Source organism: Tigriopus californicus, chromosome 9, assembly GCF_007210705.1.
Source record: "Tigriopus californicus strain San Diego chromosome 9, Tcal_SD_v2.1, whole genome shotgun sequence".
Classification (NCBI taxonomy): domain Eukaryota; kingdom Metazoa; phylum Arthropoda; class Copepoda; order Harpacticoida; family Harpacticidae; genus Tigriopus; species Tigriopus californicus.
The window spans coordinates 13,714,100-13,731,567 of NC_081448.1; the positions used below are offsets into that span (position 1 = coordinate 13,714,100).

A 17,468-nucleotide genomic window follows, 5' to 3' on the forward strand; every position below is an offset into this window, starting at 1 on the left:
TGATGATGACGACGAGGACGAGGACAAGAACAACACAAGCTTGTTGGAACACGTTCCCTATTCCCCCACGGAGTGGACTACTCCAAGGAAGGAAGCGAGAGAGGACACGGAACGACAAGAAAAAGCACCTATAATCTCTGTTTGCTCAGTTGCCTGGGAACACGTCTGGGCAGTCATCATTTATTTTAGCCTCATGTTGCCAGAAGGAGTGAAAAAATCGCATTGACCTTGAAAACGCTCCGTTCGACAAGAGTTTGGTGGGGTGGGATCCATGTGACTATGACCCTTCGTGCCCATGGGCTCAAGGATGTGATCCAGCATGCCGTTCCAAAAGTGTCCGGTTCCACGTTCCAAATCGTCATCTGCCTCTTCAGAGGACAACTCCACTTTTGAGCTCGATCTTCGGAATCTGATTCCAATGGGTCGAAGATGCTCTTCCTCTCTTTCTATTCCCTCCATGGACCATGTCAAAAGCGAGGGTAAGCGATATCCAATGGTCAAGATAGTTGCACTTACTTTGTTTAGTAACTGAACGGTTATTTTGGAGTTTTTGATTTTAGGGGTTCCTTAACTTCACTTTTCTTCCACCGTTCTTAAACTCATTTGAACTTGTCTTGACAAAAAAAAAACATTGAACCATGTCTATGATGACGCTCGTTGCCTTTGCTCTGCTTTCGATAGGTTATTGTTGTCCCAAAATTCTTTTCATTGCCGCAAGCTTGAAAATGTAAAAGAACTTTCAATGAAGAGTGAAGTGAGACAAGCTCGGTAGTGTTACAAGACATTAGTTTGTACCTTTTGTAAACATGTATGTTCAGTAAATACGGTGCAAGTAAATATAAAGGGCTTTTTCTCTGTGGCAATAAGTCAAACTCTTTTGTTAGGATGGGTTGTGCATTTCTTTAGCATCTGTGAAAAGGCCGACTTTCCTGATCTTACGGAAAGACTCTTAGAATGCTAAATTTTGAGTCCGCAAGAAAAAGTGACGATTGAAAAGGCGCCTCCTTTGATAAACATTACGTTATAACGAAGGAAAATGCGATTTCTCTTGAACAAGAAAGTGGGTCAGGAAGTGAAAGACAGATTGCTTCAAATAAGAATCGCAATTCCTATCTAATCCATGACTGGGCGACATTTTAGCTGAACACCAGAACCATTCTTCAAAGCAAAAACAAACTTTAAGAGGTCTGTTACTTACTAGTTAAGAGAGGGATCTAATATTGCCAAAAGCGGAAATTCCGCACTCATAGACTTCATCTTAAGGATGGCGTAAGATTCAGGTGTTTTGCGCATTTCACATTTTATTGTAATCATTTTACTGACAGGATATAAAGACACTCTTTTGATCATTCAGGGCGATTATCATATGGAGTGATACGTGGTTTACTATTGTTGAAGTTCTTTTACGACTTTCACAAAAATGCAATTTACCTTTGAAGCAACGAGTAGAGAAAGTTGTTAATTCTGAGACGAAGGTTAGCCATAGAACTGTAAGGCCGATCCTCTCAAAAAGATCAGTGGACTTGTAGGCTCCTCACTTTTACCCACGCTTTAAGAAATGTTGACTGCAATGGCAAGACTGATGACTGTGTCTTGAACGTTCATTAGTCATCTAATTCCGTCCAGCAGTGTTAGTGTTTTAGTGTTACTTTTTAGAACCTCCGGGAAGAGATTCTTTCTCTTGTCAGGATACCGAGCAATCAGTGATTGAAAGCGCTTACTCGAATAGTTTACAAGTTATTTTGGTCTTGGCTAAGAATTAATGTTCATGCCAACACCGTTTTGAGATTGACTTCTTGCGTAGATTTCAGTCTCAAATTAACCAATTAATTAAGTTCCCAAAACGAACACTGAACTCAAAAAGTGAAGACTTATTTTGATCATAGATTTTAAATATGAATTATTTCTAAACCTGCCCTCTCACCAAGAAGTTGCGTTTGAAGTTCATTTTTCGTCCAGTTTTGCTTTGTTAGATATCCTAGATAGCCCCCTAAATTGCATCAAATGGTGCCAACAAACAAACGAAGGAAATAAGAGTAGTGTGAAATGCCCCAAGGAGTTTATTGAATACTCTGTTGTTGTGTTTTTTTCCTGTGAAAGTCATAGCTATCAAGCTATCGCCTCGCCCCCCCTCTCCCTACCCATGAAAGTATGAAAGTGCATCCCATGAGATATGTTGGGTGCTCTGAATTGAGAAGCACCTTGTCAACATTTCATTCGATTCCCGCACTTGTCGAGAGACATTTGCTCTTTCCTTTTGCCTCATTATCCCGAAATCTTCTTCTTGCCACATCCGGTACTCCTTGGACTTGCTCGTGCACTGCATTCTGAAGTGGACCATTGTGGATTTTATGCCTTTTGCAGTGGGCATAAATTGGATCCACTGAATCTTAGTGCATGTACGAGTACGATGTAAGTAGCCTGGGGCTCTGAATTCCCTGGGCGAATTTTACGAGCCGATTCGGAAAGAGCCGGTAGAATATGACAGAACGCCCGATAAAGTGCCATGATTAATGAGACAAGGTGTCTTTCTCTCTCATTCTTGCCAAGGCTGTTATTATGACTTTCGGGTAATCTCATTTGATAGCTGTGACCTAATTTTCCAGCCGTTCATCCACACTCCTCCACCAGCTCTTCGTGTAGTAGCACGCCTTCACTCCCGCCCAAAAAAGTCCAACAACCCCCGGAAAGTGATCGGCCTTCGATTCACCACTCACAGACAAATCAACAACATGGGCGAATCAAGGCGAGAGGCACGAATCCCAGCCACAAGGCCACAAGTGCGTCGTCGTCTTTTGCTGTGTCCTTATCATCCCATGACTTTCGGCCTCCTGCCTCACCTTGTCATTTATTGGCGTCCACCAGGCCTGCCCTCTCATCAGGAACCTCATCGAAGCCATCGGTCCCTGTCGGCGGTCACAATGGCCTCCGACAGTTGCTTGTCCTCGAGGATGAGAGGACAATGGTAAGGCGATCACCGCTATCGCTCGAGATGCAACTGAAAAATGTCGCCAATTGTATTGGACAACGGCAATGGCAGCAGCCTGAAACTCTAGGCGCTGATGAAATGCTGGAGATCAAGCGGGAAGAATGTCAGGATGAACTTGACGAGAAGACCGAAGTGAATGACAACGAGGACGACGACGACGACGACGACGAGGATGAAGAGGAGGGATACAATCGTTTCTCTGCTCGGGTATGCTATAATTTCAAACGCTCAACACAGTCTTTGTTCGATATTCAAATGACATGATGAAAGCTGTTTCTTGTTTTAGGAACAGGACATGGGCCATCTGGGATCGGGCAATCCAAAGCGACATCTTTGCCACTTTCCCGGTTGCGGTCGAGCTTACACCACTCAAGGGAATCTACGCACGCATCAAAAGACTCACACGGGGGACTACAAGTTCAAATGCCAGGTGGAGAATTGCAATAAAGCCTTCTTGTCATCCTATAGCCTGAAAGTTCATGTCAGAATTCATACCAAAGAAAAACCTTTCGTCTGTCAGGTGGACGGGTGTCTGAACGCATTCACGACCCTTTATCGCCTGAACGCCCACATGAGGCTTCACAATGGAAACACTTTTGATTGTGAGTTCGAGAGATGTTCCAAGGTGTTCACCACGCGGAGTGATCTCAAGAAACACATGCGTACTCACACGAATGAGCGGCCTTACGCCTGTAAGCAGAAAGGCTGTGGCAAGTCATTTATGATTAGTCATCACTTGAAAAATCACTACAAAAGCCATTCAGATTGCAAACCCTTTGAATGTTCCATCCCAGAGTGCGAGCAAACCTTTAAGTCAAAGTATGCTCGACGAAACCATGAGAAGAGGCATCAAGAGGATGAAGATGACGAAATGAAGGAGCTTCTCAAGCAACACCAAGCCCATGTTCCACACAATCGTTTGGAGTCCCCGTCGGTGTCGTCTATTGGAAGCTCTACCTCTCCAGGCATGATTTCCCTGGGACCGCTGAAGCTCGAAGAGCTCTCACCCATGTTCCAAAATCCACCAAGCAATTGCTCACAATCAAGCAATTGTTCTCCGTTGCTTCAGCATCGGAAATCGCCCAATTGTTCGCCAGCGTGTGCCAACTCCCAAGGTGGAACACCGCCAATCATGAACTTATCGGGTGCATCTTGCTCGGCCTTTGTCCAAGGATCAGCCAACTCCACCCCAATCAACTCCTTCCCAAGCTCACCCACCATGCCTCATCAACGATTTTCAATTCCCCAAATACCCGTGTTCCACTCGCAATTCCAAAACCTCCCAGTGCCTTATACACCAACTTCTGAACCGGTTCAGTCAATGGCCGATTCATGCTTCACTCAACCTACCCAATATGATCCTCCCGATCAAATGGACCAATCCAATCTCTCTTATGCCCAACAGTATGATAGGGAACATAACATGTCCCATCCCGTTCCTGGGGGTTCGTCATCCACATCACAGACTCTTTCAGTCCTTGCCGACCTTCAGTATGCCATTCCTGAGGATGACTTGGAAGATCTTCCATTCGAAGAAATGGAAGTCTTGAACTCGGTCTCCACCGCCAATGCCATTCCTTGCGAGAACTACTCGGTTCTGGGCACCTTTGCCACTGAGCTGACTTCGGAATGTGAGGACTTCAAGGTCGTCTGGCCAGAGGCCCAAATCAGTTCAGTTCGATCGGTTTCTTCCAATGAATCGGTCTTCGAAAACCTTCCCGTCACGATCCAAGAGCACCCGACCTACGTTAACAAGAATCTGTTTCCGCGACTTCAAGAGTACAATTCCGCATTTGTGTCGTCAGAAGAAGAATGTGAGACTCCGGTGAGCATTGAGGCTCTTCCCATGTCAGTCCAGGCCACTTGTTGGTCCGATGAAGACAATGAGCCATGTGCACCACGACAACCGCTCTCCATCCAGGAGCATGCCGCTCTCGGTGTCGAGTGTGATGCTTTTGATCATTGCGAGCTGGAAAACATTCCCAATCCTTGCCATGCTGCCATGAGGTGCTCTTACGGAGACTATGAAGCGGCTCGCCATTCCATTGCCGTGGAAGAAGCCACGGCCTACTACATCGAGGAAGGCCTCGACTTCCATGTCACTCCCGTTCAAGAGGGAGAAGTCCGAGCGCAAAACGTGCTTCCCGCCAACATACGGGGAAGCTTGTGCTCCGTGATGGTTGAAGAGGCAGCCACTTACGTCAGCGAGACCGGGATCATTGACGAGGAGGAATCAGTGCCATTTCAAGCCGATCAACGGGTAGAGGAAGGCTTGATGAAAATGGCTTCGGTCACATCGCTACCAGCAGTGTTCGAAGAAGAGTTGAACGAACTGAAGTTGGACGAGCAATTTCTTGAACTGCTCTCCGGGACGAATGAGGTTTATGTGACAGAAAGAATGAACGAGTCCGAGCATTACAGTTTCGAGTCTGCAGTGAATGTGTATCCAAATAGAAAAGTGTCCGTCCATACGCCTTGCACGAAATCATGACACCATACAGTGCTTTCGAATTACGATTATAGCCTCTGCTCTAACATGATTGACTGTTACAAAAAAGATCATGAAGTGAATATCTGAACGGTATTGGCTAGGCCAATTCTCTCAACCTCTTCTTATTTACACGTGGAGAGACAACTCTCATTCAAATTTGTTCTTCTGTATTTTTCTTAATATATGATATTAAATAGTTCCATTTTTCACACAATTGAAACACAATGACTGTATCTAAGGGGGACAGAAAGCAATTGATTTGTTTGGTGCACCAATTCTACATTTACTTATACATTATGTTGTGCTCAAGTAATCGTAGTGAGAACAAACGGGATTCATCCAGATCGAAGCCCGCGTGTTCCCGGTCCTTCCAATGCAAGACCGTGTTTAAACCAGAGAGGATTGACCCTCAATGTGAAGGCTCATCCGGTCTCTTTGGTAAATGAATTGGGAACCTCCCATGGGCTGAGTTGAAGACAGCCTCGGAGAGTCATAAGTTGGATCCAGATCATAGCAGCGGCTACGGTTCATAGAGGTGGATGGGGTTCCATACAACGAGGGACTAGAAGAATACGGGCTGGGCTGCCAAATCAGGGGTGCTTGGTGGCACGAGTAATACGGATCCGGCGAAGGCGTCGTCTCGGAGTAGTTGTTAATCATGCTTGGGGGGCTCAACATGGAAATAGGCCTCGTCTTGAGCTTACGGGCGCTAAGTTGCTGTTGTTGCGGTTGTTGCTCCTGTTTCTGCTGCTGTTGGTGGTGGTGGCGTCGCTGTCTTTGTTGCTGTTGTTGTTGTTGTTGTTGTTGTTGTTCGATGTTGCTGGAATGCTGACGTTGTAAATAGTTTTGAGGGGTCCCGTTGGGGATAGGAGATCCGTATGTCATGCTCTGAGACATGATGTCTTGCACCTTTTGTGAGGTGGCGCTAGGTTGACCGTAGTTAGAACTGTTTTTGATCGGAGTGGCCACTTTCAAGGTCATCTTGTTTAACGATTGTCCCAAAGACATGGATCGATTCATTTGACCCGCAGTGTAGGGTCGGGGAATTGAGGTGTAGCTCAAAGTTGACTTCGATGGAGTGCTCCTCTCACTGGATGGAGGCGTGGAGAACGCCGATGGGCATGAGATTTGAGATTGCAACACGGTCTTGAAAGGACTGGTCCGACTGGTCTTTCTCAAGACTCCGGCAGTCTGGGTGGACTTCGTGTCCAATCGGGGAGATAACGTCTCAGTGGACTTGGAGCAAGAGCTCTTACGTTGAGGGGCAGTGTTGGGGGCTGTGGCAGCTATGGGATTTACATCGGCAGGGGTTTTGATTTCTTTCTCCATGGCAGTGAATTTGATCATGGCGTCACGGAACGGGTTCTCTCTTTCAATATCGGGAGAAGTGCTGCCAGAATTGATAAGGCTTCCGATGCCTCCTGTGGTCTCCACATACATGGATTGGACCATTCGTCTGGAAGCCAGGGTCTTCTCCTTCCGTCGAATCACCACGTGGTGGTCTTCAGCCTCGCGACTCGTTTTGACTTGTGTGGGTTCAATATTCTCATTGGAGGCAGATTTTGATGTTATGGGTGGCGGTGAGTCGCAAACCGAGGATGAAGAGGACGAAGTTGATTCTTGCGATGATCCGACGCCCGAGTAAGAGGACGGGGTTCGGCTCAACGGCATCCCGGCGGAATCCGTGGAATCTTGTCTCTTCAAAGTTGTCTTTTTCATACTCAAATCATTGGGAGAGCCTTTGGCAGTCAGGCCCTTGAACTTGTGATAGTACTCGGATACATAGGTGAGGATGGACAATCGGTCCGGGATCCGGCATTCCACCATATCTTGCGGGTCTAAAAGTGCCGCAATCCCCAATTTCTGTTCCGCCACCGTGAAAGCCAGAGTGCAATTCCTAGAAAACAAAACGAGAGAAAAACGAAAGTTAAAATCCCCCGGACAAAAACTCACTGGTACATTGAACCGTCCAATCACGGATAATAACCCATTACGGCGCTAGCTTTGACTATGATTTATTTGAAATTCATCGCTTGAATGACCAGTGGTTACTCAGTTGCCGAGGGAATGCACCCACCACTCTCCAGTCACTTGGCTTGCTCCTCGGCATTGTACTTGCTCACATGCATTTACTGGTCATTTGTCCCTGTGCATTGGCCCATTTTGGTCAACTTTCACTCTGGCATAATCTCCGCCCTTTTCGCACTCTCCCTCTTCTCCTCTTGACTCAGATTATGAATGTGAGAGCATTATTATGCTTGCGGCACACGTATGATAAATCATAATCATCATCATCATCATCTTGGGACTTCGGGTGCAAATGACTTCCAATGCCAACGTTATGCACGGTACATCACCATGATGATCCACCAGAACTGATCCAGTGTTAAAGCGTTCTCTATTCCCACATTGGTCGTTGTCTAGTAGTCTAGACGCCGACTTGTTTGAGAAACGACTGAAGAGCGTATCAACAAAGGTACCCAGGAATTGGTGTTCAACCACGGTCATTACGACCCGGATTGAAATAAAATAAACCGCTCGAGGTGCTGTGAATCTATTTCCATAAAACTCGACAATCGATAACTAAAATTGATGGTCTTCTTTTCGACTCCGTCCTACTACAACGAAATGAATTGAGTGTCAAGTAAGTGGTGAAAGTTGGAAAATAGCTTCGAATGCTCGAAACTGCGGGAAAAAGCGCTTTGATTGGAAAAAGCCCAACGGCATGTCGAGAATAATGTACGGGTACATAACAACGTGTATTCATGTTCACTTTCATTCCAAGGGCTCAAGTAATTTTTCTACTTGCCAATGCTTGAGGCTCATGTAAAGACGTCCACTTTGTTTCTTTTGCCTTTTTCAATGGATCGCGAAAGTGGATTTCAACTCATCAAATGAGGTCAAGACCAAAGTAGTCCACATAAAGGAGGCTAAGTCAAGGATGAAAATTCGCGTCGTTGAGAAACAAACCATCCACGTATGCCTGTTTTATACGAGAAAAAAAAGCATACTGAAAAAGTGGCAATTCCATCGTGCTTGGTCACAAGGATTCTGGATATGCCTGCAGGACACACTTTGTCTTCACTTTGATCTTGGGCTGTCGACCTCGAAAGTGACGTCTTGCTTCTTAGTCTACCGTTTTCGATTCATCAAACACCGTTTTCATATTGCCAAATATCCCCTCATGAAATCTCCTCAAAAACCCACTGACAACTCGTGGATACTAGCTTCGTAAATGAAGGGTCCTGAAATATGACTTCACGGAGAAGAGAGAGAGAGAGAGAGAGAGAGAGAGAGAAGAGCCACAAAGGGTGCCAAAAGGAGTTTCCTTTTGGACAAAGGGAGAAAAGTGAGTTGTGCATTGCACGTTCGCCTCAATCTCGTCCGGAAATACAAGTATTTGGGCCCAGCTCGCTTCCAACCAGACTTTCTCGACACATACCCAGTATGGCAAAATCTCGTACTTTGCCTTGTTATAGTACAGGAACCAGTCATACCGAATAGACATACTACGGGCGAACCTCTTGAAGTACTGGCTGGGTGCATAAATGGACAAACAATGTCCGGTCGGGAGCGTTTAGTTTTCTTGAACACCTTGAGAATACATTGCGTCATCTCGACGACCAGAAATGGCGCTTGCGTACCAAATACGAGACAGTTAGCCGACCATTTGGAGGAATGAAGGTCTATCCAAGAAGACTCGATTTTGGTTCGCTCTCAAAGCCGCTTTCCTGACCACGTCTTGGCTTTTATTAATTAGACTCGGGACGAACTAGAGCTAGATCTAAATAGCTAAGGGCTTGTGCTTGAAATTAAATGCGTTTGGGTAGCTCCCGAGGGCTTGGAAACGTGACAAGGATTGATCATGGATCCGTCTCTTTAGACGAAGGTGTCTCATCTCAATCGTCCGGGTGGTCTGAGTCCAATGGGACCGAAAGGCTCAAGATTGGCTCTACTTCTTATGCGAGATTCCTCCTCATTTGTCAGAAAAATTGAACGGGATGGATGAGAAGAAACTTCATATGTGCTTGTCACGATGCACGTTTTGAGAAAATCTTGGGATTGGCTCCAATGGAGCTCGTTCATGCCATCATCATTGTCATCACCATCATCCCTCTTCTCCTTATCATCATCATCATCATCATTGACGTTTTGTTCTCAACGCCTTCCTCTCGTTTGTAGGTCAATGATGGCTTGAAATTGAAAGTAATTCCAGGGCATTTGACTCCTCGAGCCAAGAAAAAAGGGTAATGAGGCCCACTCATGATTGGTTGGGGTTCAAATCGGGCACCAAGGAAAGAAATCCAGTTCGACCTCCCTCCCTCTGCTCAAACCGATCGAGGATGGATAAGTTTGGCTTGTTTCTTTTCCTTCACAAAAGCAGCTCTGCCTGCTCTTTGATGGTCAAGGAGTCAGAAGTTTCCTGTCAAACTTCGTGAGACCTGAGGAGACAGGGCCCTATTTGACGCCATGATGTGGTTGAACATGACGAATGACAACAAAATTGGTCTCACAGTCACAGAGACTTGCATACAACCATCAACGGCCAAGACGACTATCCTTCCAATCATCCAGTGAGTGATCTTTACCGGTGGTCGTTTCTGCCGCAATCATGTTTAAACGTGAAACAAGATGGTTTTATGACACCTTCAATTGGCCATTCTTTACAATTTCGGTCTCAATTCTTTGTTCGATGCAAGGAGGGTCAGACTTGAATTGCTTCAATGACTTTGGAAACTGTCGTCGTCTTTCTTTCTTGCTGGAACTTTGCCGCCGTGTTTTAAGTGGCCTTGAAGACCAGGCCAAATGGCCTGGAACTGTTCCAAGTCTCCATTGAAAAAGGATAGACTGCGTGAGTGTGTGGATGTGCACAATTTTCGGGCCCATTTGCTTGAGAGATCGGATGGGAAAACTCAATTGGTGACAAGGGCTTTTGAACACAACGTTCATTATCCCGAAAACCCGACTAGATTTCATATAATGGCTTGGGGGTTACTTTTCTATCTAAAGAATGGTTCGGACAACTTTATGGTTAGTTTAAGATCTACCAATGAAAGGAAGAACTCTGAATGTCTTCAGATTTGACATTCGCCAGGCGCTTGGCAATAACGTTTCTTGGACGTTTCTTTGTCACACTTCCAGTCTTCTTCCTTGGAAGAGACCACCAAGCCAACCTTGAGATTTTCTTCATTTCACACCGAAACTGACTGATCTAGGCCCCGCCAAGAAATGCACTTCTCTCTCGCTCTCGTTCCCTATCCCTCTTTCTGTGTGGATCCCAATTTCTTTGTGGATCACAAACTCCAAACTTCTATGAGACAAGTGGAACTGTGGGAACACCACAGTCGAGCACAGCGGGTGGTGCGAGTGTGGTGTTGAAACTTTCAATCCTCGAGAATCTCTCTTTGTTCGTTTTAAATCAACTTTTGCCGTGAGAGAATGGAACAACATGCTTTTCTATTGCATCGATTTTGAGAACTCGAACCAGTGAACTGGAACAGGATTTGCCAAATGTCATGGAAATGTTGGATCTCGTTCGGCCTAGTTCCTTTCGGCAGAAAAGAAATTCATTTGGAAATGTCAAATCTCGGTATGGCTCTCTGGCCTTGGATTTCTGTCCTTATCCGCTTTCCCACTTCCTAAAGGCCGGCCACCGATGTCCATGGCTATTTGCAAAACCAGACCAACACGAACCAAGGCCAACGACCTTCAAGGCCGACAATGAATGAATGCACTCTTTCTTTCGCCAAAACCCAAGAGAAGGAGGAAGAAAAAATATATCCAACAGTCTGGATGGAACCGATCTTGGAAATGGTTCGATGGGTCTTGTTATTCTTTGTTCCACTACAAGAGCAAAGAAAGATGGTTATGGAAGAAGATGGTGGTCCCGTTTCGTTTCGGAACAAGAAGCTGGAACTTTTCTTGCCTTAGCTCATGCTCTAACTAACATTTCACATTCCTCAAAGATAAGTGCTCGTAGAATCTTGATTTATCCTTGGATTATGGCACATTTGCATGTAAAGTGGAATATCATCCATGATCCAAGAAAGAAAAATCGCAATCGGAATGGACGGACGTGATGGAATCAACGGTAGAAGGTTCGCATGATTCAGTCACTCCAAACCAATCTACGATAATATACCTGAATAGCCAAGAAGTAGAACAACATGGCTTGATCTATGCATGGAATGGACCGTGGATCCTAAATTTTCCCTAGGCGAGGGAAAAAAGCGCCATCGTGGACCCAGACCATAAACGAAACTTTATGTGAGTGGAAAAAAGGCACAAAGGAAGGCGAACATTGTAAACCGCCAGGACTCGACCCAACACGAACTCGTTTTTTGCCCCAAAGCAGTCAATGAAACTGGGATTCTCGTGGAACCAAAAAGCCCATCTGTCCCTACTAAAGTGTTTTTTGGGTCACAGTTTGCAATTACCAGGATTTACTTCCCCCGTTCTCCATTTGAAATCAGAGCAGATTGCCCGGAAGTGGTCCTCGATTCTCGGGCGGATTCACAGGGTCTTTGAAGCAAAAACATACCCTAAGCCAGGTTGTAGTATCCCAGAAAGTTTTTGCTCCTAATCGTAATGACTCCATTTCCTCATTTCCCAGGTCAACCAGTGGTCCCTTCACAGGCGAGATCAGAGACCTTCACTCTCAAACCTCATCCGAATCCTCGTCTAAGGCCTACACTAACAAGAGAGTGAGCCATTGAAACATGAATAGTGCCAAGTTCGTAATCAAAGCAGCATGGTTCAGCTGTCGTCAGGCATTTCGTACCTGGGGTCATTTCCGCATTGCATGTTCGAATGGCCCTTTTTCAGAGTTGCCTGCATCCATTTCAGTCGCGGGCACAAACACGCATCAGCCGAGCAAGCCCAAGCAAACCAATGCCGAGGTAACTTGAGGGTGAATGACCTGATTAAATATTAATTTCGGCCCTGCTTGCCAGCTTTCGGGTCAATCGATTGCATTTTGGCAATTAAATGTGGTTACAGTCGACAACCCGAGTCAATGACCTCGGACGGCTACTTTGTCATGGGGGATAGAAGTGCAGTTGTTATATGTAGAAGCAAGAACAGTAAGTGAAATCGGGCCTCTCTTTGTTTCCATCAGAATGCTTTGGCATTTGTTTACTGTGAATGGATGGCAACGAGCCGGTCTTGTCGATTGATTTGATGAATAGAAGGACATCCTAGCTACGTACACATCATGTTAAAGAGAATGTCTGTCTTCGACAGTGGAGTCTTTCATGTCCACTAAATGAGAAATGACAGCGCTACCGTCAAAGAAGAAACGCCATCTCAGAACATGGTTTATTACTCGTTTAATGATATTTTAGCTCCAAGGTCACTTGGAAAAGCTCACATCCATGACGAGATCCATTCGGTCCCCCCCCCTCCCTCCCAATGTCCCATGGTACAATCAATCTCATTTGTTTTGGAAGCTGGGACAACGAGACAACAATTTGGGTTGATGAGCTCGAGGGGCGTGTCACAATGCATTCATCTTGGTATGGAAAAGATCCTCCTCATATTCAAGCTAGAAAAAGTACATGAAAATGTGCCAAACCAGATCTGGGTCATCATCATCATCATCATCATCATCGTAGTCGAAACCTGACCTGAGTATGCAACTAAGTACAAATCCATGGGTCTCAATCATCTTAGGCTACCCATTGATTTCCAATTGGCCTTGGTGTTCCACCGAGCTCTCGTGGTTCTTTGTGAGTTCTAATCTATCGCATCCCAAGCTATTTTGATGCCTTTGAAGGACTCGCTAGAGCGTGAATGGACAGGCTCTTTGCTGTTCTAACGTAATTTACCACATTGACTACCATTATCTGCTCAAGATGGATGGCCCTTTGCTATTCACCCTCACTGCGTCCTGCTGCCGTTGTTGTTGTTGCTGTTGTTGTTGCTGCTCATACAACTGCATGTGTTGTTATGCACTTGGGAGTTAGCATCGGAGCTCAAGTGTACCGAGTACATTACCCTCGATCTATGTCCACTTCATCTCCAACAGAAGAAAAAGAAGGATTACTACGTATGCAAGTTTTGGCCACGTTGTTTGATGTTCACCCAGATAAGAGTGGAAAACAAGCATTGCCACTCAAGAGTGACGATAAAGTTTCTCGTATCCACGTAATCAGATGCCAACCCACCATCACCTTTTTCTCAAGATGATGTGACAATTTCATGCTCCAATGTTTGGGTTATTTTGGGATTGCCAACCGATCTCATGTTCAAATTGGAAAAAAGAACTGAACGGTTCCTAATGGTCTCTTGTTTCTTTACAATTGGGATTCAGGATATCGATTGGGGCTTGAAGAGGAAACCAAAGCCATTCATGCGAAGTGCATTCAAATAGCCAAGGATGAATTGATACTTGCTTTTGAGAATTAAAAAAAAAATGCCGTCCATTGAGTGAGGATCACACAGATCCTACGATCAGCATGACAAAAAAAACCATTCAGAGCTCACTGATTTGCCACAACAGATCCTTGCGGGACTAGGATTTTTCCCCCTTGCGATCCTTCAATTCAACGAATGCGTGAGTTTCCAGAAAACCTAACCTGGGTCCCCGTATGAGAATGATGACTAGTGACCATCTAGTCAGTTTAACTAGCCGGTATCAAGGCACCCTCCTCATCTCATATGGTAATTGGCCAAGATGACGGTGCGAAGCCTGGATGTTAAATTACAATATTGGATTTCGCTCGGAAAAACTTTCGCCATTGGAGCGAGTGAGAATTTGCAAAGATCATTATTATCATCTGTATTCTGGCCAAGTTGCTTTGCAAGAGTCGTCATCTGCCAATACAATGGAAGTAGTGAAGGAAGAACGTAAAATAGAGAGTCTGGCTGCTAGCTTGCAGCCTCTTGCCATCCCCCATAAATATCCTCTTGCTCTTTCAGGCCCATTCCAGGCCTCTCACTCGTTCAACTCACGAAGCACGATCTTCGAGGCAAAGAATTAAGTTCATTGAATCCAATTCTGGCCATGGCGACATTTGGCCGAATTCTCGGTCCGTGATTTACGACAGCCATTGCGAGTGATAACGAACGAAGGAACGAACGAAACTCCCCCTGACTTCCTTTCTGGGAACCCCGAACTAATGGCTGAGATCCTGAAATTTCAAGGCTACCGATGCCTAATGCAAACGTCAGAATGGTTGCGTAGCGCTATAAAAAACCCTTTGGCGTTAACGGCGCATGAACAAAATAACTTGGAAATTGTTTGCCCCATTCTTATGGCGTGCCTGACGAGCCGTAGTTTCGAAGTTCGAACCCACTTTGGACCGTTGGACGAGCTTCGTAAAGCGGACCCCGCCAAGATTGCTCAGCGTGACCCTTTAAGCCTCTAAATCAAGCGAGTCTCTCTTCCCCCCCAAGGAAGAATTATGACCGGATATATACATTAAGCCCGTTTTGTCATGTGTGGCTTGGCAAGAACCAACGAGCAAGTAGACAACCGAGAAGGAAAAAAGGAAGCGCCTTTATCTCTCAATAGACTTTCCGAACCATCTCCACCAAATGAGGCCGCAACCGTTTTCCCACACTCACCTAAAACAATGAGAGAAAGAATGGGTTCAAAGTTGGCAATCGATTATCGAGTCTATTCCACGCTATGAAAAGCAGGAAATCTCTTCTCTCCGAGGTAAGTATAACTTCAGCACAATTCCTGCCAACATCTTCAGGAGAAGCCTCTCCCTTAACCGGGTTAAACGTTCATTTTTGTCACCCTTTTGTAAACTATTCTCCCCAATTTCAACTTTCAACTTTGGACTTCTTTGGACACTCACTAGGATGGCGTAGTTCATCGTGAATTTTCGAGTTAAAAAGAGGCACGAACAAGGTCGAAACTCAAGTTTAAAATGTAAGTATTACTGCATTCGAGAAGCAAAGCCCCAAGGTTCATTCCTGTCCTGGTGTGATAGCATTGTTGTGACCAGATTTCACTTCTGAGATCAACTTAAGCGACGAGGAAGAGAGGCGGAGGGGGGAGTGATTACGGAATTAGCATGCGCACTGCATAGATCTCCCACCGCACCACCAATTCACCATTTCAGTCTCCCCCAGGTGGTATGACCACTACGCCATGATCCCCCTGGAGGGATGGATGGCCGGTGCTTTAGCATTGTCATAATTACATTGAAATCCGGCTTGTCATTGGTAATTCTCCGTATGTAAGCAATGCTCCCGTGATTACGTGAGCTCTTCTAATATCATGCTGGTCTCGCGACTTGGCCTTGTGTCATCATAAGCAAGCGATTACTTAGAGGCCATTATAACGTGTATCAATGAGAAATTTACCTCGAGATGTTTTTTTTCCTTTCGTCTCAAGTCATAGTGCCTCTACTATCAATTGAACTGAGCACAATGTAAGGACACTTCATAACTGATTTCGACACTGGAAATCATCCATGAGGAGCTCGGAGTGTCGGGAACGATTTCGAGTAGGAAATATTTGGTCACCACAGCGAAATTTATAAGTGGTCTGGTAAAATTATCTTTGGACCCTTAGTCAGCACATTGAACCCCATGGAGTACAGAATGTCTTCACATTCTTTGCAAAACAATCTGCAAGCTTCGAATAGACTTGTGTAAGATAGCTCGTAATAAAAGTCAGGAGGGTATTTCAGATCATAAAAGCAATACAAGAGATCTTGGGCTCGAATCACTTGATCCGGCTCTAATCTTGAGCTTTGCTGAAAGGGGCCGATGATGATGATAAAGTCTCGATTATCGTGAGTTAGGAGCGAGTAATTTTCAGAACAATTTATGTTCAAACTGTCAAAATCCATGCCTTTCAAGTAGATTGAGATACGAAGGGAGAGGCAGGCAATGGGGCTTCAATGTCCATGGGGAAGGAGAATGCGTGTACACCGAATGTAGTGAAGCTAATTTTGGGATTATTTACAATCTTTCCCCCTTTTCATCAAGGGGGGGGAGGTTGATTGGACGGAAAAGATTCCAATCATTAACCAGACCTCGCCTGCCTCACTTTAAGACGATATTATGGCAGTTTCCGCAAAGCCCCGTTGTGTGTTCCGCAGAAAGGAGTTCGTTTTAATTGTACTTTAAAAAGTCCATAAAAGTCACTCCTGATATGGAATCCGTAAACTGGGAATTAAATCCTTAACAGGAGTAGACTAATCCTTAATTGAAGATTTCATGGGCCTTAACGTCGTTTATATCTCTCTTCAAATCTATAACGATCAGGTAGAGATGACCCATTGAAGGTCGGTCGTACAGTTGCAACTCGTCTAGATGCGGAGAAAACGGAGGGAGGTAAGGAGGGAGAGGGAGGGATTCCCGCAAGGGCCATGAAAACATAATACGAGAGAGTCATTTAGCCGAAGTTTATGGGGGTTCTTTTTCCATGATTAAAGTCTGTTCTTGAATGGCTTGTTGGATCTACTCCATCCCTCCAACCTCTAAATAGAAGGGTATTCAATTTTAGTTTTCATCCCTTCTCTGCAATTCGGGGGTCTTTCCCGGATCGAGATAAGGGCACAAACATTTGTAGCGATGGGCCATTCCTACCACAAATGTACAAAGCAATGGCTCATGAAATTAATAGCGCATGAAAATATTGGTTTCCCGCCGAGAAAGTTGGTTTTCTCCCTCTCTTCTCACTTTCCTCCCGGAGTTCATTAATAACTGAAACCAATCTCCTTGGCTAATTCAGCCATTCATAAATGGTCACAGCACCGTCTTTTTGGCATGGGATACTGAAACGTTCATTTTATTGGCTTGGGCCCAGAAGAGTTCCCGCTAACACGCCAAGAACGAACCCAGAACGTAAATATGGATTGTGTTTGACTTCCAGAAATGACTTCAAAGAGAAATCAATTACCATTCCAACACTAGAATTTTTCAAACTGATGGGCTTCTCCTTCCACTTCCCCATTACGATTAGGTACCAAATATTGTATCCCAGGAAGGTTCGTCAATGTGAAGTTGGGCTATAAAAATCATTGT

The 17,468-nt window shown here is 45.1% G+C and overlaps 2 protein-coding genes across 4 annotated transcripts in view; one reads left to right on the forward strand and one right to left on the reverse strand.

The window, feature by feature from the left end:
• On the forward strand, positions 1–5,679 carry LOC131886386 (uncharacterized). Its single transcript, XM_059234692.1, has 3 exons — positions 1–479; positions 2,607–3,196; positions 3,276–5,679. The coding sequence occupies exons 1-3, from the start codon at positions 320–322 to the stop codon at positions 5,478–5,480; spliced, it is 2,955 nt and encodes a 984-aa protein (XP_059090675.1). The 5' UTR covers positions 1–319; the 3' UTR covers positions 5,481–5,679.
• The window catches only part of LOC131886395 (MICAL-like protein 1), a 23,944-nt gene continuing 12,106 nt past the window's right edge, over positions 5,631–17,468 (reverse strand). For all 3 annotated transcript variants that reach the window (XM_059234703.1, XM_059234705.1, XM_059234704.1), the window contains exon 2: positions 5,631–7,377. In XM_059234703.1, coding sequence (XP_059090686.1) covers positions 5,868–7,377 — 1,510 coding nt within the window. In that variant the 3' untranslated portion in view covers positions 5,631–5,867. The remainder of the gene's footprint in view (positions 7,378–17,468) is intronic.